At 55.6% G+C, this 22,638-nt stretch overlaps 2 protein-coding genes across 5 annotated transcripts; both read right to left on the reverse strand.

Moving 5' to 3' along the window:
• Positions 1 to 8,712, reverse strand: SLC16A8 (solute carrier family 16 member 8). 2 transcript variants are annotated; one of them, XM_063322408.1, is made up of 5 exons: positions 8,611 to 8,712; positions 4,819 to 5,055; positions 4,191 to 4,334; positions 2,774 to 3,637; positions 1 to 392 (listed from the first exon to the last, which is right to left on the reverse strand). In XM_063322408.1, the coding sequence occupies exons 2-5, from the start codon at positions 5,045 to 5,047 to the stop codon at positions 1 to 3; spliced, it is 1,629 nt and encodes a 542-aa protein (XP_063178478.1). In that variant the 5' UTR covers positions 5,048 to 5,055; positions 8,611 to 8,712. The 2 variants fall into 2 exon arrangements, with proteins under 2 accessions (XP_063178478.1, XP_063178473.1); XM_063322403.1 differs by lacking the exon at positions 8,611 to 8,712 and having other exon boundaries at positions 4,819 to 5,217.
• A 1,609-nt stretch (positions 8,713 to 10,321) lies between these two features.
• On the reverse strand, positions 10,322 to 22,240 carry BAIAP2L2 (BAR/IMD domain containing adaptor protein 2 like 2). Of its 3 annotated transcripts, XM_063322422.1 has the most exons (14): positions 21,912 to 22,239; positions 20,872 to 20,947; positions 20,468 to 20,554; positions 19,311 to 19,372; positions 18,654 to 18,725; positions 17,930 to 18,046; positions 17,377 to 17,523; positions 16,896 to 17,048; positions 16,508 to 16,637; positions 15,366 to 15,591; positions 14,340 to 14,411; positions 13,816 to 13,996; positions 11,926 to 11,966; positions 10,322 to 11,108 (listed from the first exon to the last, which is right to left on the reverse strand). In XM_063322422.1, the coding sequence occupies exons 1-14, from the start codon at positions 21,948 to 21,950 to the stop codon at positions 11,033 to 11,035; spliced, it is 1,479 nt and encodes a 492-aa protein (XP_063178492.1). In that variant the 5' UTR covers positions 21,951 to 22,239; the 3' UTR covers positions 10,322 to 11,032. The 3 variants fall into 3 exon arrangements, with proteins under 3 accessions (XP_063178492.1, XP_063178490.1, XP_063178493.1); XM_063322423.1 differs by lacking the exon at positions 20,872 to 20,947 and having other exon boundaries at positions 10,323 to 11,108; positions 21,912 to 22,234; XM_063322420.1 differs by having other exon boundaries at positions 20,468 to 22,240.
• Positions 22,241 to 22,638: the final 398 nt, after the last annotated feature.

The raw sequence follows: 22,638 nt of genomic DNA on the forward strand, positions 1-22,638 counted from the left end.
CTAAAAACTGTCCCTCTCCACCGTCTGGTCAGCGTTGCAGCCGTCTCGTGCCAACACCTCCCCGTGCCCCTCGGGACCCCCGCCTCCCTCCCCGCTCTGCTCCTCTGCCACATGGTTGGCCTCCTCGCTGGCCGCCACCACCGTGTTGTCGGTGTTGTGGGGCAGCTGGTGGTTGTCGCTGCTGTGCTCCTCAGCTTCCTGCACGTCAGACTCTGCTTCCTCAGTGTCACTCCCACCACCTGGGGGGTTCTTCTCCGGGGGAGGCTCCTTCTTCTTCCCTCGGTTCAGGCAGCAGTAGGTGGCCATGGCCAGGAAGACAGCAGAGAGCACCACCTCTGAGCCCGCCAGGTAGAAGATCACCTCATAGTTCTTGAGAGCATCGACCAAGCGGCCTGATGGTTGAAGAAATGAGACAGTTAGTTAGCTTCAGCCTACACACTCCTGCATGGACAGCCCAGCAGAGGATGGCAGCACCTGCATTTGGCTGAGGACCCATTTCTCAAGGGAAGAGCAAGGAGCCTGAATATCTAAAAATCATTCTGGGCAAGAGCTACACTATACCACCAGGGAAAGTACTGTAAGAGTGTGGGTTTCGTGTTTTCCCTTGTTTGGGCAAGATTAAATAATTGTGACACACTGATGTTATCATCTCACGTCATGTTTTTTTTTCCTCCTGCCAAGGTGAGATGAGCCTCTGAAGACTTGGCTTGCCCAGTCTCAGAAAAGAAAAATTTGAGAAGGCATTGCTATGTCTTAAGCTATCGTGTCAGGAAAACATTCAGAGGGGGAGAAGAAATGTCTCTTTGGCAGAGAAATCCCTTTGGCTGGCCCACACCTGATTTCTCTGCCAAATAAATGTTCTCAGCACATCTCCTGAATGCACCAGAGCTGGCACTGGAGGGAGGGTTCTCAGTCCTCATTGCTGGGGAGCCTGAGGAGTCGCCCCGTTATGGTCAGGATGGCACCCACTGAGTATAGGATGGGCTCATAGTGACCAGAGGCTTCCTCCCAGTCCTGTGTGCTCCTGACTGTGCATGTGATCCCCCCCCAGTCCCTGCTGCACTGTGGTGCGTGGCCTGAAACCAGCCCCAGGGCACGCTGAGGTGCCTCCTGGAGCAGTCATGGGAGGCACGTGGCAAATTCCTCCCCGGTTGAATGTGTCCCTGTTCACCCAAGCTGGACGGCGGGCGAGGAGCCTGCGTGCACGCACGCGCGCGCGTGCAGCTTATCCTGTGCCAAACCCCCTCAGCCCCACCGAGTGGGAAGCAGCTCAGGAGGATTACACCAAACAAAGCCACTTTGTTCAACCCCCCCCCCCCCTTTCTTCCAGCCAAGCGCTGCTCCACCGACTCCGAGCTGTGGGATTTGCCAGCACACTCAAGCTTCCCATACCGGGGGGGTCCTTGTGGCAGTGGGTCCCCCCGGGGTGAAGGTAGGAACCACAACTTGGCTCCCCCCAACACCATTCTTCGGTGGCCTTGCACCGTCTGTGTCCTGTTGTGCGTGTGCACAGTACCAAGGCACAGCTGAACCGAGGGAGGAGGGTTAAAGGGGTGTCCCCCATCACCACCCACTGCTGTGCCTCGCTCCCTGGGGCAAGGCGCTGTTAAATCCCCCTCTCCCCTCATGATCCCTCTGCAGCTGCCTCCGAGACACATATTTCTTGACCACCCCTGGCCTGGGACAGCCGACTGCCCCACAGGTTGTAAGATGGGACATGAATTATTGTTAGCATCAAGAGAGTCTTTTCTCTTGGCCACCAATTTTTACCTGAGAGCTCGGTGGAGTTGCTCAGGGAGAGTTTCACTCAGAGCTGGAGGTACATGCTGGGAAAAAACTCATTCACACAGAAGTCTTCGCTGATGAAGGTAAAGAGAAGGCGTGCAGCAAGCAACAGAATGGTTCCTGCCTGGGGATTTGCCCATGGTCCGTCCCTGACCCTTCCTCACAAATCACACGTGCAGGAAACTACACTTTATTTGAAAATGATCCTTTGGCACGATTTAGCTTTCTCAGACCTGATCAGACACTTAATAGGAACCTACACCAGACTCGTGGGTGAAGGGTCTCTCCCCGTTCAACAGCCTATTTATGGGCTGTTTGTGGGGCGTGGACCTTACCTGGGACTGTGGCCTAGACTAGGTTGGTTGAGAAGCTATGAGTTGCTTCATCCTCTTTAAAAAAAGGAACGGCAAATGCCTCAGGTGGCTCTACAAACTGCTTTGAATTGACTGACACCAGAATGCTTGTGCCTTGGGGTTGGGATCAACAAAAACTGAGACCATTATTCACAGCAGTAATCAAAAGGCCACGGACACCAAGGAGAACTTGAAAGATCCTTGTCTTTTCCTGCTGAAGACTCTCAAAGGTCTGCCTGCAGCATGTGCCTGACCCTACCCATAACATGATTTTATGCAACATTCGCAGTGAAGGCAGAGACCTGGATCCCAGCATGAGAGGGAAGTGCCCCTGATCAGGATTGAGGGACAGTGGAAGTCATGCCACTGGATAGCTCTGTATGCTTCCCATTGCTCAGGTCTCTGAGCAAAGCAGAGAGAGAAGCAGCACTTGCCATTTTCTGCCCCTGCTCAGATTTAAGTGTTGTGGTTCATGGAATGAGATTGGGAGCTCTTACTTCAGATCTCAGCTTCCAGGGGAAATTTAAATTTGAGAAATAGGGTCTTTCTTCAAGTACTGTGCCCATGCCCAACACCTACAATACCGTAGAATGGCAGCCAAACGAATCACCTGTGTTTTGCAGCAAGAGACCTACCTGCAGAGGGTGGACCGATGAGCACAGCGAAAGCCTCGATAAGTAGGACCAGCCCAATGGCGCTGGAGAACTTCTGGGAGCCAACGATGGCCATCAGCACCTCGAACTGCAATGCCCCCACCATGCCGTAAGAGATGCCAAAAAAGACGCAGAAGATGACCAGCCCCGTATAATTGCTAGCCCTGGCGCTGCAGATGTCTGTCAAGCCGTTGAAAAGCATAGCGAAGCTGAACAGGTATGACACGTGAGGGCGGACCCACTTCAAGCCTGCCACCATGCCACAGGCTGGGCGGGCAAAGATGTCTATGAAACCAATGATGGAGAGCAAGAATGCAGCCTCTGTATCTGGTACACCTGTGTCCTTAGCGTAGTTGACCAGCAATATGGGGGGTACAAAGAGACCCAAGACCAGAATGAACTTTGAAATAGTGTAAATGATAAAACCTCGGTTGGAAAAGATACTAAAATCCAGGAGCTTCTTTCCTTTCTTGGGCTTCTTCTTGGCTTTCTTGGCTTTCTTGGTTCCATCAGTGGTGCTGATTCCCTCCTCTGATTTCCCTCCTATGGGCAGCATCTCCTTGGCTTCGTATTTGTCCTGAGCCTTCTCCATCTTCCGCTTCATGCCCGCATCCAGGGGTCTCATGACTGCTCCACAAGTGCAGCAGTTAAGCAGAAGGCCCCCCATGATAAGGAACCCTCCTCGCCAACCAAACTTCTCCAGTAGCACTTGCCCCAGCGGAGAGAGGGAGGAAAGGAAGACAGGACTCCCAGCAGCAGCCAGTCCGTTGGCAAGAGGCCGACGCTTGTCAAAGTAGGTGCCCAGCATGATCAGTGAGGGCTGGAAGTTCAATGCCATACCCAGACCTACATGAGGGTGAGAGCCAGGAGGGAGACAGGGAATTAAAGAACATGAGACGTGGTTTGCAACAAGCTGAAACCCCCCCCAAGACTATCCTAGTCCTGAAGTCCCATGATGGGATTCATGTGTTCTGCTCAAGTCAAGTCTCTGCTCCTTCACGTTGGTGGGTTACCCCTGGAGAAGATGGGCTAAAACAACCTGTCTACCTGAACTGTACTTGAATTAGGTAGCTGTGGCCATGTTTAGACAAGACCTGTGCCTTAAACAGGAACTTTGCCTCCCTCTCCTACCCCTATATACAGATGCCATCCCAGTTGCCATGATCACTGGGCTCCACTTGCATTTTGTCTGTCCTTCTCCCCTCAGTCACAGGCCTCATCTGTATAGATGCAGCAGATCTATCTCCCACAGGTGCAATGTTCAGGACTAGATGCTTGAGCAGGTGCAAATAGGTGAGGGGAGACCTGATGCTAGACATGGCAACGCTAAGGGGAGATACAACATGGTCTTGGCCTTTCCCCAGATAAGTCTATCCCTCCCAGCTCCTGGGGCTCTCACCCGTCAGCACACCAGCTGTCAGATAAAGCTCAATGATATTGGTGGTAAAAGATGCCAGGATCATCCCAGAAGAAGCTAGCAGCCCGCCGATGAGCATCACGGGCCGGCAGCCAAACTGGTTCACCATGATGCTGCATACTGGTCCTGGGAGAAAGCAGAGGAGACACAGTAGGACAACTGGGAAGGGGCAGCCTTCCCAAGCAGGGCACCCGGGGAAGATGAAACACTAATGACGGAGATCATTGCTTGGCTGCTTAGATACACAGCCCTCGGGCCTGGCCAAGGGAGACAGGCTATGGTGTGGAGACCTCCGTTTTGCCCTGCCTTCAGCCCTCTGTTCCTTGGGAACAAGAAGGGGCTTGGTGTGATAGGGAAAGCCCTTCAGCAATGGGAGCAAACCCCATGTTAACTGTCTGAGAGGCAGGTGGGGTGACCCCAGAGCTCTCCTGGAAACAGGGACATGAAATGTAGCACACTCTAGAAGAGAAGTGGTGGGACAATTGTATTCTGTGTGTTGGTTTGTGACCAGGCCAGTGGGTGTGAGGCGAGCCCATGGGAACAAGGTCTGGGCCTGTAGCAGGGCAGGGAAGGCATAAGTTAGGGAGGGGGAAGCATATGCAGTCATCACCTGTCCCATAGAGCATGGCCAGCATGATGGAGGAGATCCAGGCTGTGTCACTGTAGCCCACGTGGAAATCTTTCATGAGCTCCTTGAAGTAGACACTGACGGCTTTCGGGAAGGCATAGGAGAAGCCGGTGATCACAAAGCAGCCAAGGAGCACGATCCAGCCCCAGCCACCGTCCGGGGGCTTCACGGGAGCTGGGAGATGCCCTTCCTCTGGGTCAGCTCTCCCCATTGTCTAGCCTGGGAGGGGAAAGGCAGCCCGGGAGGAGGTAGGGCAACAGAGAGACAGAGAGAGAGAGAGAGAGAGAGAGAGAAATCTCTAGGCACTGCAAGAAGAGAAGAGCACAGTGAGAAAACCTTTACTGCAAGGTTACTCTCCATGCCCACCATCTCCAAGCTCCAAGAGCCTCACTGGAGGAACCATATAATCTCTCAGCACCTTCATCGTGCCAGGCAAGGCAGGATCGCTTCAGGGTGCAAGGTCAAGCCACAGCTGGGCGGAGGTGGTAAGGTCCCCCTGACCTCGAGGCAGCCCACAGCCCCATAACCCCTGGTCAGATGCAGACAAGCAGGGTCACAGCTCTCGGCTTAGACTGGAGAGCTGCATCTGATGTATCTGAGCTATCATCTGATGTATCTGAGGTATCGGCATTTGTAGCACCCCACTTGCTCTATATCCAGCCTTGCCTGCAGGCTGGTGTGAGGTGGGAGCCAACAATGTGAACCTCGCTCGGCTCCCAAGATCTTCCTTTGAACCTCTCCCCTCCTGGTCTTCTCCAGCTGGGAGCCTTCCAGGACCTGCCCTGCTACAGATGCCTCCAGCAGTGAGGCACAGGAGGTCCATTAACCCCACTGTGCTTTCCTCTGGGAGGCCTCTGTGTGAGGCCTTCTCCTTCTCCCTTGCCCTCCCTTCCCTGCCGCGAGGGGCCAGATTTGGGAAATGGGTGAAGGGGGAGAGCATGGGCAAACCGGTGGCGGTGGTTATTTGCATGCCAGAGAGATTAGGGCTCTGTACCTACACGGAGGGGCCGGAACAAAGCCTAAGGGGGGAGAAGGAGGGAATTAGAGGGGGGTGTCTTGTGAGTTGCTCTTGCAGCTGTTAAGCTGCCCAGGAATTTTGCTCCAGTTGGCTGCTGTGAGTATGTTTTTCTCATTTCTCCCCTAGGCACCAGGTCTCTACCATGCCCCTTCCAGCACCATTGGCCTCAGTTTCTTGGTCGGCTAGGCTTATTTTCACACCTGTATGCAAAAACATCACTGGCCTTTGATTATAGATGCTCCTAAGTAGCATCAGACAGGTATTAAAAACCAGGCGGGCTTCCCCCATGCCTGAGAAGGGTTTTGCCAGGTCCAGTTTGCCCTATGACCATTCTGCTGGCAGTACACCCCCAGCGTGGGTCCTCTCTCCTCCCAGCTCCCTTGGCTGAAGGACTATGAGATGGCAGCAATGTCCCCATCCCTTGGCACTGGCAGTCGTGAGAAATGCCAGCAGTTACATGCTGACTGGAGACACGGACACTGCTATGGACAGTACACAAAGGACTAGCACCTGGGAACTTTGGATCTGGGTGCATTTCTCAAGGCAGGCCCTCTTCTTTGTGTCCTCTAAGCAATGGGGATGACTTGCCCTGATTCCCATAGTACTGCTGTTGCTCTGCAGGTTAAACAAGTGCAAACCCTATAGGCAAAAGCACAGATGTCACATGCTGCGGCAGAGTCCAGGTAAAGGGCCCTTGCTTGGCAAGAGGTGGTCCTACCCTGCAACATCCCTGAATCTTGCAGAAAAGGAGAATGACCGGTCTTTCTCAGGGTGCAGGAGGTTCAGCATGCAGAGCCAAGGCTGGAAACAGGGCTGGGAAGTGCTCTGGGAGGGGTCTGAAACCGTAGTTTAGGGGGTGCTGGAGGAGGGACTTTCAAGACAAGACAGCTAGGCCAGTTCTGGACCCCTCTGCAAGGGACATGGCACCTGCACCCACAGTGCATCAACATGAGGAGGCACAAAATGGTCTTGACTGGTTGGTTTTAGTCAGGTGCCCAAGCCAAGGTTGACCTAAGGAGAGAAGGGTGGAATCGGAGCCACCAGCCGCCCACAGCTGTCTCCCTCCTTCCCTCCCCTCCCCCAAGGGACTGTTGCTCCTGAAAACACTTGAGGGTTTGTTCATGGCAGTACCCAGGCATCTGCCACCACCACAGGTCCCTGAAGCAGAGATCCCCAAACTTTCAGGACCCCATCAGCCATGAAAAAAGGGAGCAGGATCTGGCTCTGAGTGTTGATTGGGGCAGTTCTTCTTCTGGATGGCCATATCCTAACAACTCTTGGGCTGAACCACCGGGGACGGCGCAGGTTACTCAAGTCTCTCCCCTGCCAGCCCAGGTCTCAGGGACTGGGCCAAGGGACAGATGCATTAACTGACACCAGGGTGCTACAAAGACATTTTCAAGGCAAAGAATCATTGCAAGGAAGAAAAGATTAATTATACACTCTCCAGACCCCCACATCTTCCCCCCTCACCCTTTCGGATGTTATCTGGATCACTAGCAGCAGGACAGTCAGACGGAACAGTCTCACTCAGCTTCTGCCATTACCCGCCTGCTGCTCCTCTCTCAGCTCCACCTGACTTAACAAGCTCAGTACAGCTGCGCAAAAGGTGACCTGCTGCAAAAGCACAGTGATTTCTCGATCTGTGCTGATGCTGCGCCACTGCATCACCTGCTGCACATAGCTACCCCCAATAAGAGCGACTGACACTAAACACACCCTAAGCCTTTTTACCCAAGCCATTCTCCCAACCTTGCTCTTCTTGATCTTGTCCTGCACCACAAACCAAATTAATCAATCAAACCATTGCAATTCATCTTTTTTTTTTTTTTCCTGCAGCTTCCTAGCAAGAAAATATTTGTCCATCTGAGTTTGGAGCTGGATGAGTTCCTCTGCAGGAGCCACTTGCTCAGTGCTAAACAACTGTACAGCAAGGCATGAAGGGGCTTTTACCTGCCTGCAGGTAGATGTTGGCTTAAAAAGATGAGGTACACCAGAGGAGCTCACCTGTGGAGATGCCTCCAAAGCCAATATGCTCTATAGCTTAGCTCTGCTGGAGATTTATCCCAGCTCTGAGCCAAGCAGTTCAGAGCTGCCTTGTCCTAACACCACAGAGCATACGCAGGCTTTTCTGCTCACGGCTGTACATGGTAGTCACACCATGTACCCTGCACCTACCTCTGCACACTCTACAGCTTGCTATTTATTTTATCCTCAGTTAAGGAGCTTTATTCACAGGTAAAAATACCATGAGTAAGTTCACACGTGCCTAAAAGCTCATCAGCATGGGCACCTGCCCATCCCTGTGCATCACACGCAGGTGGGCCAGAGCAGGCACTGACGCAGAGCTAGCTGCAGGTGGGTGCCAGGAGAAGACTTGCGCCAACACCAGAAGTCACAAGCCCAGGCTGGGAGGTAGAAGGACACAGCAGGTTCAGCTGTGGCTTTCAGTCCCTGGATGCACACAGAGCGGTCGGTGCTGGACAATGTCCAGCAAAGCCCTGCAGTGCCAGGGAAGCTGCATCCAGGAGAGTCAACAAGAATGTTAGGGTGGCTCCTCGTGCCTCCACACAGTATGGGGTGGGGGGGGTCTGTTCATTAAATGAAAGGGCCACAGTTCATGCCACCAGCCTCCCCAGCTCACAGACAACGCCCTGGGAAAGCTTTCTTTAGCGAATTAAATTAGTGCAGGCCTGGAACAAGCTGTCCCATCGGCAGATGGTGCCAGGAAGCAAGCACCCCTCCATGCCACTGACCTGCGCGATGAAGCGACAACCTCCCGAGCACGGGCTGAGCCTCCAAGGGCCAAGCAGACCTGTTGGCAGCGCTCCCTTCTCCCTCTGGCTGGCGATTCCCGGCTCTGGATGCGGGTGCCCCGTTAGATGGTCCCACTGGCTCTTTGCTCCATGGTGGGCACGCCGTCAGCTGGGCACGGGGTGATGCCTGCAGGAATCCAGTGCCTGTCGAGCAGTCTCTTGTGCCCGGCTCCTTCCTTCAGGGCAGCTATGTCCTCTCTAGTGAGGTAATCCCCCTCTCAGCCTGCTTTCCTCCAGCTCCAATGCTGCCCAGCAAAGCCACCTGCGGCCGATCCAGGGGGATGCCCCGTGCGTGGGACCCCCTTACCTCCTGTGGGTGCAGGTAGTGCCCCACGGAGAGCCCAGTGTGGATGTGGGTCAGCACCTGCTTATGGCTTCAGGTCGGCAGAGACTGGCGGGTGCTGAGCGGGCAGAAAGCACTTCTCCACTTTTAAGAGGCTTTTCCAGCCAATGGGGAGGAGGTGGCTGCCTGCCGCGGCCCGAATCCCCCGGTAATCCCGCTGCCCAGGGGCTCCTCGCCTTTCCCCAGCAGAGAGGGGCAGGGGCAGACTGGGAGGGGGTGAGGCAGGGGTGAGGGTGGGGGGTGCTGGTGATGGAGGGGGGGTATTTGTGATGGAGGGTGGATGCTGGGGAGAGGGTCAGTAGAGGGTGAAGGCACAGGCCCATGCTTCAGTAAGGGGTAAAAATGGGGGAAGGGGGCTGCTTTCGAAGCCCCCCTCCTCCCCCTGCTTCCTCAGCCGCCAGGCAGAAGGATGGAGAAGCCCTGGCATGGTCCTGCAGGGCACGTGCCCGGCTGAGAGCACAGACAAGGTGGACCAGCCGAGGAATTGCTGCCGTCTGTGGCTTGAAGGGCAGGATCCAGCCCACCCCTGGCAGCTCACTAACACCCCCCCACCCCCTGCCAAAATGAACCCCCTCAGCAGCTGCCACCCAGGAGGGTGAATGGTGGGCACCAGGGACAAGCCAGTCTATGGCCACACGTGGGGGGACCCGTTTTACATTGGGTGGGATGTAAATACAATCCCAAGTGGGATTTCAGGGAGGAGGGAAGGAAAAGCCCAGTCTGTAAAAGCCCCAAAGCCCCTCAGCCCCCACTGCTGTGCCTTCTATGGCAGCAGGGCCCGGGGGGAGGGCCTGCGGGGGCTTTGCAGTGCTCGCAGCTGCGGTTTAATTTCTATTAATAAGGCTAATCGGCTAAAGCCCTGGCCGTTGCTGGCGCTCCCTCCCTTGCCGCCGCTCCCTTTGGCCCCCAGCGGTGGGGCCAGGCTGGTGGGGCACCCACAGGCCCCCCCAGGGGAGCGTTTCCCCACCCCCTGCCTAGACCGAGCAGCCCTGGGGCTCACGGCCTGGGCGAGGAGAAGATGGCCACCAGGCCTTGTCCTCCCAGGCCAGGCCAGGCCTGCCCACGCATGGCAACCGGGAAGTGTGGACTTGCTGCCCTCCAGTGGCAGGACAGCTGGGGGCAGCCGGGGGTGGCTGGCGGTGGGTCGTGCAGCCCCCCTGGTGTCCTCCATGTCTGCCCTGGCCCTCTGGGCTGGAGGTTGCCCCAGCCGGAGCCACGGCACTGCGGTGTTCAACATAGGCAGCCGTCACGGCCCCAGTGCTGGCGGAGACTTCATGTCTCTGCATCCTCTGAGGTGAAAACCCAGTCACCGGGACAGCTACGGAAGCAACATTCTCCATTTTATTTAAAAAAACTCAAATCTTTTCCACAGGACAATAGGCAAAGGAGCAGGGCAGCGGCGCTGGGCACTGCCACCTGCCCCAGGGCTGCCCAGCAAGGCAAGGAGCCACGGCAGGGGGAGAAGGGGCAGATGCGGCTACAAACGGACAGGGTTGCCAAAGGGTCCAAGAGCTGCACACCGCAGACCCCGGCAGTCGCACCACATCACCGGAGGCCTTCTTGTGGCCTCCTCCCTTTGGGGTTCATTTTCCGGTAGCGAAGGGACTGTTCGGCGAGCGTCCTTCTCTGGCCGCAGCAGGGCTAGCAAAGCTTCGCCTTCCTCGTCCTGCTAGCACTGCCCCATGCCACAGATGATCTTACCCATCCGTCCCTCTGCCTCCCAGACCCACAGCATCCCCTCTCCCAGCCACTGGCACCAGGACTGCTCCCGCTCAGGCACAGTAATATCACACAGGGTGGGGGGGGACAGGGGGATACCCAAAAAGAGCAGCAGGGATCTTGCCACTGGCTAAAGCACGCCAGACAGCCAGGCGAGATGGGTCGCCATGTCCCGGAGGGAAGGGAGGGGAAGAGAGAGGTCACTCTGTGAGTGGTAGCACAAGGTTGCTGCCCAGCTTGGGGGTCGCTTGTATGCTTCCCCCTTCCCAGCTGAAATTCTCCGCCATCCGCAGCTCCGCTTCATCGGATGATGGGTGCCGAGCGGTCATTGGTGACCGTGGGACGCAGCTTGACTGTGGCAAAGGGGTTGGTACCTCTGGAATGGGAAAGGAAACAGGTGACCACCAGGAAATCTGCGAAGACCATGCAGGGGTCCCGCTGACCAAGCAAAAGCTATTCAGTCCTGGCAAACAGCCGCCACCATGCCAAGGAGGAGAGTGTGGTAAAGCTGGTTGCTGACTGTGTTTTCTCCCTCCTTAACACACCCTGCTGCTGGTTGACATGAGGTTCCCCTTGGGCTCTCCTCAGGGCTTCTCACCTTCCCTCTTCCATAGGATGAAGAAGGGACACTAGTATAAGGCTGTCCCTGCGGTAGCACTCTACGCTTGTGGCCCCTGACGCTCCAAGCAAGGAGTCAGAGAGAAGAAAGAGGCCACAGCACCATGCCAGAAACATGGAGACACCAACCCAGCTGCAAGGGGGAAAGAAAGGCGGGATTTATGGCAAGTCTCATCTCTGTAAACCTGATTCATCAAAGCTAAAAGCCATGTCCCTTGCACCTCAGGGCTTTCCAAGCAGGCAGAGCTACACAAATCATGTAACTCCACGCTCCAAGCTGCTATTGTGGCTCTTCCAAGATGGATTAGAAGGAGCATGCAGGTCTGGCCATCTGCTCGGGGTGCTCAGGCCCAACCTTGTGTTACCAGAGGTAAGAGAGAGCCTTCCCAGTCAGCCAGAATGGCCCACCTCTGTGGGCCCACCTCCTGTCCTGGAAGGTGGGTTGTGCATTGCTTTCCTCCAGACACTTCCCTGTTCCTCCCATGTTTGATAATCCAGGATTAAGTAATTATAGCATTGTAATAATCCTCCCCCCACCCCGATGATTGCAGAGCGCAGCTCCACGCCTCACTCACCGTGGGAAGAGTTCGGGGGGCTGATCAAATACTCCTGATTTCTGCAGTGAAAATAAAGGCAGCAGTGAGCGATCTGGGGTGGGGAGGGGAGTGGCGAGACAAAAGTGGGACAGGAAACACCGCACACACAGAGGAAGATGTCACAAAACACTTAAGCGAGTTAGGAGCCCAAGTCCTGTTAATGGGGCTCTGACTCCTTAGGCATTCAAACTTTGCATAATCCCACAAATTCACCACTACAGATAACACCCTGATTTCTGTGGTGGGGGGAGGTCCCTACACCACAGGTTGCCTGTTCCCCTAGGACACCTCCCTTTGTCTTGGGGAAGAAAGGAGAGGCCTCAGATGCCCAAAGTGTCATGTCTGAAGAGCACAGCAAACAGTGACAGTCTGAGCTACATTTCACCCTGCCAGCACAGCCAGAGATGCCCCCTTCATGTTGCCCACACATCCTGGCAAGGAGTTTATCGTCGGTGCCCTCACATGCTTCCTCCATCCACAGGGAACTCAAGAGTTGTAGCTAATACCCTACGCCACATACTGTTTAAATGTGGACCAACCTGATGGAAAGAGATGGACCTAAGCCCTGTGGCCCTTATCCTGGGCCAGTAGATAGTGAAGGATCAGTGACAACTGGCCTGCTACAGTACACCAGTTTCTGTAACTGGTGGCAGACAAGAAAGCCACATGTGGCTATCCAAGTTCCAGTTGGGAAGTCAAACACACACCCATTTGCTCCTGGCTCAACTGGAGGATGTCTTGGGCAGAAGTTTGGAGCAAGGCTGAATCTTTCCAAACTTCTAATGAGGCTCAATCACACTGCCATGGTACTCCAAATGCCCCACACACTTCATTGCTCAATCCCAGGTCTATCCCTACACCGCAGCCCTGGGACCGGATGGAAACCAGTGACCCAGAGCCAGGGATAGGCTGCAGATCCTGTTCCCTTGTGCAGCCCAAGACTCCCTGAAACCACAGAGCAAGACATGAAGGGAAAAAAGAGCAATTAAATGGGCATTTTTCAGCCCTTTGAGCTTGCAACCTCACACTGGTCTGGAACCAGTGACCAGAGATGAGGTTTTCCAGCTGCCTCTGAGATTGAGCAAGTAATGCCCCACAGGCAGCACTGGTTTTCCCTCTCCCAGATCCTCTCCTTTAACTGTCTTCAACTTTAATTTTGTCCTCAACAGTCAATTCTGTTATCACAGCTGGATGCGATGATAAGTGGAGGGTTTCCTTGTCAGCACGCCATCCACAAGCCATGGGTTGGACACAACTTGTAAGGCTCTCAAAAATGGCTGTGCCCTCGGCCTTTGCCCCTAGCTTTTCCCCTACCCCAGCAGTGATTTAACCCAACTCTTGCTTGAATTTAAAAGAGGAGCCCTATGAAACTCCTCTCCATTCTCTGAAGGGAGAAGGATGGCATCTCTGTTAGCTGGTCACCCACTCCCAGCCCAGCCTGATCACTCCATGGTCCTACTATTAGCAGAAAGAGGTGCTGCCCTTGAGCCACCAGAAATCAGGCTGGGAGGTCATGGAGAAAAGAACTGAACTGAAGGGCCCCTGGTGAGCAAAAAGAGAGAGAAATGACAAGGGCAGTGGCAGAAAAGCAGTCCCTCCAGGAAGGAAAGCCAGGGACTGCAGATCCGCACACAAAAGGCCGACTGGCGGGGGCCACTGGGACACGGTGGCATGGAACAGACTGGTTGAGAAAGGCCAGTGCTAACAAGACCCCTTAAGTCAGGAAGGGAGGAGGTCACAGACCAACATCTGGAAGGTGTTTTACTTTCTCAGCAGGCCAATGCAGAAAAGGTGTGCCTTGGAGGACAAAAGTCAGATGTGGCCCACTCCACACACAGACACACAACCAGTCACTCCTCCTGCACTCACCTTGGAGCCAGAGCTGACCGGGGTGGCTGTCCCACTCTGGTGGCTGCTGGCACCCACCGAGAGGGGAGGTGGGCTCGGCAAACTGGGCTGGGCAGCAGCAGGCCAGTAATTGCTAGAGGAAGGAGTGCTGGGACGGTCCAGGATGTCATCCATACTGTGACTGCTTCGCAGTGGGAAGGACCTGAGCAAGAGGAGAAGACAGCAGGGTGAGAGTCAAAGAGCAAGGAACAGGGGGCAGCACAGATGCTATCCACAACATGTATCTGTGGGATGGCTCTGGAGAAAATACACATGGCGTGGACTGGCCCAGTCACAAGCACCTTTGAGAAGATATTGGACGTGTTAGGGGAGCCATCTAGGGTAAGCCTGTTAGACCTCAGGGCACAGCGAGGCTCTCAGCAGATGTTCCAGCATGGGATCCCTGGAGCTTTCCACAGGGTACACCCCAAACAGGCACCCCACTGGTGTTAGTGACCTGCAAGGAGCCGCTCCAGCTCCTGCCTGGCCGATTGCTCTCCTGTTACCTGGTGGCTGGCTCCTCCATGTCCCTCGCATCCTCCAGAGGCTTAACATAAGCTTCGGGGAACCAGCCGCATCTAGGGCACAAAAACAGCGACGAATGAGCTCCAGGCAACCATGGTTTGTGGCTCTTCAGACCCAGCTGCCCAGCCCTCCTGATCTACACCCATCCCACACATCAACCAAGCTGCTGCTGCCACTATCTCGTGCGACCGGGTTTCTGTACATCTTTCACCCCCAGGTGGGGCACGGGGTTATTGCGAGACAGTCCTTGAGCTTGGAGCAGGACTCGTTTATCTCAGAGTCTGTGCAAAATCCCTGCTCCCGGGAGTAACGCTTGTGCAATCCAGGAAGAGACGCTCTGAACTGAGCGCGATCGCCAAGGCCAGCACACAAGGAAGCTGTGGAAATCCCTTCTCCCCAGGGCGAAGCAGCTCCACCCCCAGAAATCCTCCCCAAAAGAAAGGCTCTGCTCCCGCTCATCTTGCACCGGGGTGGGAGCTTCCCTGCAGGGCACAGTGCAAGGACGCCATGTTTGCATTCCAAACAGGTGTTGGCCAGCAGCGCTGTGGGGAGTAATTCAGGAACCACTGGGTGCAGCAGTTTCCATGCCCTGTCTGTGCTGGAGGGCGCGGCGGTAGTTGCGGTGTGAGCTGAGAAATGCCAGGCCTCTCGGGTAACTCCAGCAGCTCACAGCCCTGAGCTGGGTCCCATGACAGGAGACACTCAGTCACGCAAGCTGGGAAGGGGTCATTGCATCCCCGGCTCTTGCACCCAAAGCCCCTGGAACCTTCTCAGGCAGCTCATCCCACGCTCACCCTGCCCCACCACATCTCCTCGGCTTGGAGAGCCCCCACGCTAGGCACAGCCCATGACCGAGGACACGGTGATGTCCCACCCAGATGGTGGGTGAGACGCAGTGCCCAGGCCACACCAGGAGGGGAGCAGGGAGATAGTTTCGGGCTTAAGCCTCCCAGCTCCAGACCCGCCAAGCCTGCACCAGGCCAATTTACAGCGCCAAAGTCACGTACGTGGATGAGCCCTCCAGCTTGCCATACAGCCAGCCGTTCTGCGCATCCGGCATCAGCACCGTGATGACATCCCCGGGGTCAAACCGTAGCAGGGTGCGGTTGGCGCCTGTCGCGTGGGGCACGATAGCCTGCACTCTCGCCGTGCCGCTCCTCCTTCTGCCTTCGCCGCCGCTGCTGGCCTCGCCGAAGGAACCCGAACGGGAGGTACGGCCGGTGGGGAGCAAACCTGCAGGGAGGCATCAGAAGGGTCTGGCTGGAGTCCAGCATCCTCCTGCAAGACCTACGCTGCCTCGAAGGGACTGGTGCTTCCCCGGTCAAGTAATTATCCTAGAGGAGTAGATGGCTTTTCTCTGCAGGCAGAGAGCAAGGCATAGCATGGGAAAGGGTAAAACAATCATCTTGCAGGAGAAAATCAACCCAAGCTGAAACCACTTGCTTTGCACTACGTCCTTTTTGGCCAGATGTTTAGGGCACAGGCACTGCCTGCTAAATGTCTGGCTGCTGTCCCTCTTCCCAACCCTGCTGGAGCAACTGAATCATAGAGTAGTTTAGGTTGGAAGGGATCTTAAAGATCATCTTGTTCCAATCCCCCTGCCATGGGCAGGGACACCACCCACTAGATCAGGTTGCTCAAATTTGAGGTTGCTCAAATTTGAAAATTTGGGTCATTTTCCTCTCTCCCTGCCCCTTTTTTCTTTTTTTTTAAAGCTTTAAGCTGCAGTTTTTCAGGAAGGAAAAGCAGGTGAGACATGAGGTAACTGGCTGGGTTTTGTAGGGCAGGGTAATATTTAATCTGGCAGCGCAAGGGAAGGTTCATTACCAAAATGGGAACTCCAGTAAGAACCAGCTCTCATGGTTCAAGCAGCCTTGAAAATTGCACAGCTGTGGGTTCCCCTCCTCACACAGCCAGACAGGAAACCTGTCCTGGATGGACCCTGCTTGGAAGGTTGAGCTCATCCTCTGCTTCATTCAGCTTTGCCCTCCCCAGCTCCCATACGCACTGTCCTCTCACCATACCCAGGGATGTGGCTGAGGACCGGTGATCTGATAGAGCTGTGGTCCCTCCCCAAACCCAACCCTGTTCCCAGAGAGGTCCGACCACTGTGTCTTTCCCCTGTGTTTCTCCCACATATGGGTCATACTGGCTGATGGTGTCCTCCGCAGTGGCCACCTGGGGGACTCTGGTTGAGGAGACACTCTCATTTCTGAAGGCTCTGTAGAGAAGATGCTGGATCTACTCCCAGTCATGGGAGAACCAAGGGGTCTCTGGGCCTGTTGGAAGGAAAGGAGGCTGAATCCACGGGGGCTGCATCAAGTGGGAGATGATCTGAGAGATACCCAGTCCCTCTCAAAAAGCCAAACCCAGCCCATTCCCCCATTGCAGTCCACACACACGCTTCCCTTCATCTCGGCCAGGAAAGGACACAGGAAATACCACGGTCAGCCAAGGACTGGCTTTGCCCTGCAGCCTGAAAGGGGCAGCTGCAGCCTCGCCACCACCAAGGCAGAGGCTGTCCATGAGCTCCTCACCATCTCGAGGTGGGTGGGGGTGAGCCGGCCTGATGGATACCCCTGGCTGTGGGAGGCTGCGAGAAGACCTTGCGAGTGGCTGTTTGAGGGGTTGCGGCTGGCCTCCAGCTGCTCCTTCCACTGTGGCGCCTTGGTCAGGATCATGCCCCGGGCCTGGGGAGAGAGGGAAAAAGAAGGGGTGATGGACGGGGCAGAAGTGCTACAGAGGGAGCCAAGGGCTGCCACGTGCATTAGGTTAGGAACCAGGCAATTATGTTTGTGGGAATGGCTAAACAGAGCCCCACAGGCACCCTCCAGCAGATACCCTGTGGTCACAATGACCCTGAAATAAACACCTACATCGCCCTTCCCTCTCCCATCGCACAGATTCTGCCTTCACCCAAGGAGAAGCTCAGCCCTGGCTCCCTCCTGCCTGCATGCCCCCACTCCAGCCATGCTGCCTGCTCCCCCAGCTCTGCTTCCGGGCACGCCAGGGCCATACCCTGCTGTAAAACTGGAGGAGAGTGTTGTAGAGCATCTGGTGCTTTTCAGCCAGGAAGCGGTAGCGGCGTTTCTCCTCCAGCTCAGCCTCCCTCTGGCTCTCAGAGACAAACGCCTGCATCTCCGAGCGGAGTCGCATCACATTCTCCTGGGCCACAGGGGAAAGAGGGAGGAAGGGATCAGCGTAAATCCATCGGAGTGGGCTCACACACAGCAAGGGGAGGGTTGAAACAGGTCGTCGTGTCTGCCAGCTTCCCGGTCCACTCGCAGTGCTGGAGCAGCACAGAGGAGCTAGAGCAGAATGCCAGGGATTAAGTCCTTGGACACTGAGGCTTGCTAAATGAGGAAAGGGCTTGGCAGGAGTAAGTACCACAGGTCAGCAGCACCCTGTAGAAAAGGAGTTTCCTCCTTTCCAGATAAGCCTGCTGCCTTTTGAACATTGGGGTCAACCCCTTGGCTTTTAAGGAAGGTCAAGGTTGCTCAGAAACCAGATCTGGCTCCAGAGAAATCATCCAGTTCTTTTTCCAACTCCCCGTCCTGCAATCACTGCTCACCTTCATCTCCCGGACATTTTTATCACGGGCTCTCTCCATTCTCCACAGCTCTGCCATGCACTTATCCAGGTTGGTGGCTCTGCGTTGGTACTCCAGCTCATACTGCTTCTGGCTTTCCTGCCAGGGACAAACCAGGCTGGGTGAGGAACGGGAGACCCAGCCACACTGTGATGCAGCAAGGGTCCTGCCCTGATGGGTTGTTGAGCATCTGAGTCCCTCTGAAATCAGGTTTCACCTGGATCTCTTATAAAAATTCTTTCTTTACCGTTCTCTCTTCATTTTGAAGGGTCCCAGAGGGCTAATGAGCCTCAGGATCTCAGGAGCAAGAACTGGCGCCCAGCTCCCCCAGGCCTCTGTCTCCCTCCGTGACAATGCCTACCAGTGTGGCCAGCTGGGCCACAACGGCACAGGACTCACACCTATTCAGAGGCTGCGGTTTGGGGAAGCTAGGAACTCTGCTTTTCAGATGCCAAGTCTCTCAGCCGCATTGAAGCATTCAGCAAGTCCCACTGCACAAAGGAGAAGAGCTGCCTGCCCTCTTTAGCCCTGTATCATCAGCCAAAATAGGGGTGGGGGTTGGTGTATGACGGGAGAAGAAGATAAGCCCCCCTAACTCCTGCTGAGCAAAGTCGAGGAAAAACCTCAAGCGCTCAAGCTAAAGCCCTTGGTGGAGGGGAGAGGGAAACGAGGAGGGCTGAGGAGGAGGAGGGAGTTCATCACTCACACTGATGAACTGCACGTCCATTTTGGTGTTCTTCTCCATGTGCTGCAGCAGGTCCACGTGGAAAGTCTGAGCCTGGAAGAGGCACAGGAGCCATCACCCTCATCCCTTCACCATATGTGGGCTTGCAAAACCCACAGAGCTAGTGACTCCTTTGCCACCTGGACTCCATATAGAAGCCAGAAATGGGCACATTAGGACTACCATGGAGCAGCTCTGCAGCCTGGGGGTGGGCACTCAGCAGCCACCCGACCATTAACCCCCGAGCTTCAGCACAGGCACAAACAGCAGCTATCTGGAACCATTAGCATCCCCTCCACTCCTGTCCCACCACTGCCACTCAGGGAAAGAGATGACAGCCTCACTGCATCTTCAGAGCCGGGCATTCCTCAGTCCACTGCACACCTGCCACCACACTTGCAGAGAGGTGGTGACAGTCCACCAACGGCACCAGGCATTGAACAACAGCCAGGCTCTGGGCGTGCCAGCTCTGCAACACCCCTCCGTCACAGGCAGGAGGGATAGCAGGGAGGCAGGCACCTGCCAGCAGGCGCGTCAGAGGGCTGGAGATGGGGCAAATCGGGCAAAATGCCGGCATGCTGTGGTTAAGGAAGTCCCTTTTTCACCCCACCTGCACCAGCCGCTGGGAAAACCACTCACCACGACTTCCAAATCAGAGCTCAGGAGTCTCTGCGTGTTGGACATCTGCATCAGAATTTCACCTTCAGGGAAAGAGACAGGAGAAGGTAGAAAAATCCCGCGGCCATTTCCTTGCACGCTCAAGCAGGCATGCGACTCAGGCTGATGATATACAAGTGTGAAAGTCCACCAGATATCACAACGCACTGCTCACTGCACCCTGCGAGAGGCTGGTAGCCTTCCTCCCCAGGGCTCAGCTCCACCACCACTCCCCCAGCGCTGCCAACACGGGATTGCTCCAGCCCATGAAGCTGCCAGCCCAGAGCTCTGCTACAGCCCCAGGTGCCAGCAGGCAGCTCTGGCTCTTCCATGGGCTCTGGGTGGGGGGTTTACACTCTGCCACAGCCCCTACGAGCCCCATTTCCAATCCCGGTGGCGTCACAGCTATGGTGCACAGTTCTGACTGTCCTACAGGAAAGCAGCTGCAGCACCCACTGCTGACGCTGCGTGCGGTCCCGCTTCACCAGTGTTAGTAGTATGAAACCATGAAGGGAAGAGAGCGATGATAGGGAGCAGAAGAGTGAGCTGGGCGGTGCTGGTAGGACTCTGCAGAAGGGACACATCTGCTGGAAGTTCTTTTACTGAAATGTTCAGTATCGGAGCAGTTCCCTGAACGTATTTTCAGCAGCCATCATTAGGCTGCAGAATTATTTGAGCTGCTGAGTGTAAGCCCCTCAGCCCTGAGCTGCCATTTCAGGCTCAGAAGGACAACACCCCATCAGCTTTTGTCACTCCATGCTCTCCAGCTTTCCCCTCACACCTGCAAGGAGGAGCAAAATGGTTCCTCCAAGATGAAAACTTCAACTCTCAGGGCAGAATGTCTCAACAAGGACTGGTTTCCATGAGAGGTCCATCACTGGAGGTCCATCCCAGGAGCTGGGCTCGGTCATTGATCTCAGAGAGATACAGGGGAGATTTCTGGGGCCTTGGGGGATATTCAAGGGTACACAACGAATTTGACTGTTACTGCCTGGACAGGGCCAGGCGCTGTGAGACACCATTTAGAGGAGCTCTCTTCCTTCCCCCAATGCCTGGAAAGGGACTTACTAAGGGGGAAAGCCAAAAAACGTAACTGTGGCTCATCAGAGGACAGAGGATGGCGAGTGGGAGAGCCTTACCCAGCATGCGTGAGGTGGAGCTCTGCAGCGCTTGCTCCCCAATCTTCTCGATTGCCTTAAAATACACTTCAGCCGCTTTAGATAATGCTGTGAGGAGAGGAGAGGAGAGGAGAGGAGAGGAGAGGGGAGGTAAGGACCTGGCCTGCCTTCCCACCAGCCCCAGCAAGCAGCACACAGGACAGCCACCCCCTGGTACCTCGCCTATGGGCAAGGGCACCCTCTTTTTCCCCATCTGTGCCTAATAACAGCAGTGGGTCCTGGAGCAGGAGAAGGGTGCCAAAGAGCAGCTCAAGACATGTCAGAGGGGAGGACCAGCAGCCTTGTCCCGGGTGATGGCACAGCGAGTGCCCAGGACAGATGTAGCAGCACACTCTGGAGCCCGGGCCATGCAGGACCCCACTCACCATGGAAGGCACGCAGATAGTTGTTTCCCAGGTACACCAGGTTCTCCAGCGCGGGGTTGAACTGCTCCAGGATACTCTGTGGCCAGGCAGGAGCACATTAATGCCAGACTTCCCCATGCCCCAGAGACCTCAGCTGCGGTTCGGCCGGGTGCAGCAGGGACTCAGAGAGCCCCCCAGCCACGACGCTGGATGGCTGTGGTGATGTACAGCTGGGCACACAGTCAGCTCCTTCCATCGGAGGTAGCTGCGACCCTCAGCTGCCCTGAGTCCTCCAGCCAACCGGGAGAGGAGCAATGCCAGAGAACAAGGTATCTTGTCAGAGAGCCAAGTGGCTGCCTGAAGATGGCTGTCTCCCGAGGCCCCACACCCACTGCAAACAGGGGAGTAAGCGCAAGGGGAGCTGAGCAGCCTTTTCCCTCATCCCTGAGCCTGCTGGGGTGAGGGCCACCGCTTATTATCCAGGCACAAACACGACTTTTTCCTGGCCAGGATGTGGTGCCCTGCCAGACCTGGCAGCTTAGAGAAGGGACGGATTGCTCCAGACCAGCCTCTCCGCTCTTACCTGCTGTAGGTATCAAAGGTGTTTATTGCCTACGGCAGAGCAGATCAGAGGGTAGAAGAAGCAATTGCCCTTCTCCCAGCCCTCGCCACCTTGGTGCAGCACCGATGTGCGTAGGGAAGCGTTCGTGAGATCAGACTGCTCTTTCCAAAAAAGGGGAAAACAGCTGACTCGGCTCCAGCTTCCTACCGGCAACCAAGGCTTGTCACCCTTCATAAACATGCTTCGTGTCCAAACCACCCTGGTTGCCCAGTTCCTCCCCAGATCTGCTTTAAGACCCGCACCACCCTCCCCTCCTGCCAGCCGTCTGCTCTCAAACATGTCCCAGGTCCCACAGGAGCTGCTGCAGTTCAGCCCAGGGACGGATCCAGCCCTCAGCTGTCCACCCTTGAACGGAGCCTTTGGCAGAAAACAGCTCTTCTCCTCCCACCCGCACATCTCCCCCAGGCAGACGGAAGCAGCCTCTGATGTTGGCACTGACCTTATAGATGGAGATGGTGGATCTGTAGGACAGGTCCATCTCCAGACCTTTTTCCTTCTTCCACGGAGAAGCAAGGAGCAAAGGAGAGTGCAAGGTGCTATACAAGGTGGCCCAGAGGACTCTGCTTCTGCAGAGCCGGCTGGATGGAAAGAGCTAGCCAGGTAGGACAACAGGAAGACACAGACGTGGTACAAAGGGAACAGAGCACTGCTGGAGTTTAATAATTCACCAGCCAAGAGGCTGGAACTTGATCTCTGGAAGTAACCAGACTCTGGGAAGAGAGGAATCCTGCAACAGCCAGCAAGGGCATGTGACCGCCTCTTTGAATTATTGATGGCTCGGTACCCAGCTCCACCTGCCCCGACACCTGCGGAGCCAGCCACCTGCCAGAGTGACCGCCTTACGGCTTGCTGCCTCCATCACTGCCCCCGCTCGGAGGTGGCTCGCTCGGCCTCGCTGTGCTGGCAGAGCATCTTCAGGTGTCTCACGCCAGCACCGTGAGTCAAGAGATCCCTATCAGCTTACCATCGCCGGCAACAACTAACTAGGGGGAAGCAAACATAAGGAAAGCTCAAAATGGGTTTCACCTCTTCCCTTCCCACTACTCCACCACCCCAGGCCTCAGCCCTCTGGCTCTCAACCTTCCTCCCCTTCCTGGTCTCAATGCGATTCCCCAACAGCAGGCAGGAGCTTGTGCCTGAACCCTCCTGCTCTCCCTGCCTGCGTT

This window comes from Chroicocephalus ridibundus, chromosome 1 (genome assembly GCF_963924245.1).
Source record: "Chroicocephalus ridibundus chromosome 1, bChrRid1.1, whole genome shotgun sequence".
Classification (NCBI taxonomy): domain Eukaryota; kingdom Metazoa; phylum Chordata; class Aves; order Charadriiformes; family Laridae; genus Chroicocephalus; species Chroicocephalus ridibundus.

What these genes read in the sequence shown, in the direction of transcription:
- SLC16A8 (XM_063322408.1), bottom strand. Translation starts at nt 5,047, where the DNA reads ATGGGGAGAGCTGACCCAGAGGAAGGGCATCTCCCAGCTCCCGTGAAG. An exon ending in GGCCATGCTCTATGGGACAG is followed by an intron (nt 4,335 to 4,818) that starts GTGATGACTGCA and finishes GCTTTCTCCCAG; the next exon opens with GACCAGTATGCAGCATCATG. An exon ending in GACAGCTGGTGTGCTGACGG is followed by an intron (nt 3,638 to 4,190) that starts GTGAGAGCCCCA and finishes ACCCTCATGTAG; the next exon opens with GTCTGGGTATGGCATTGAAC.
- BAIAP2L2 (XM_063322420.1), bottom strand. Translation starts at nt 20,699, where the DNA reads ATGGGGAAAAAGAGGGTGCCCTTGCCCATAGGCGAGGTACCAGGGGGT. An exon ending in CCCCCACCCACCTCGAGATG is followed by an intron (nt 16,638 to 16,895) that starts GTGAGGAGCTCA and finishes TCCTTCCAACAG; the next exon opens with GCCCAGAGACCCCTTGGTTC. An exon ending in AAGCTGGAGGGCTCATCCAC is followed by an intron (nt 14,412 to 15,365) that starts GTACGTGACTTT and finishes TTTGTGCCCTAG; the next exon opens with ATGCGGCTGGTTCCCCGAAG.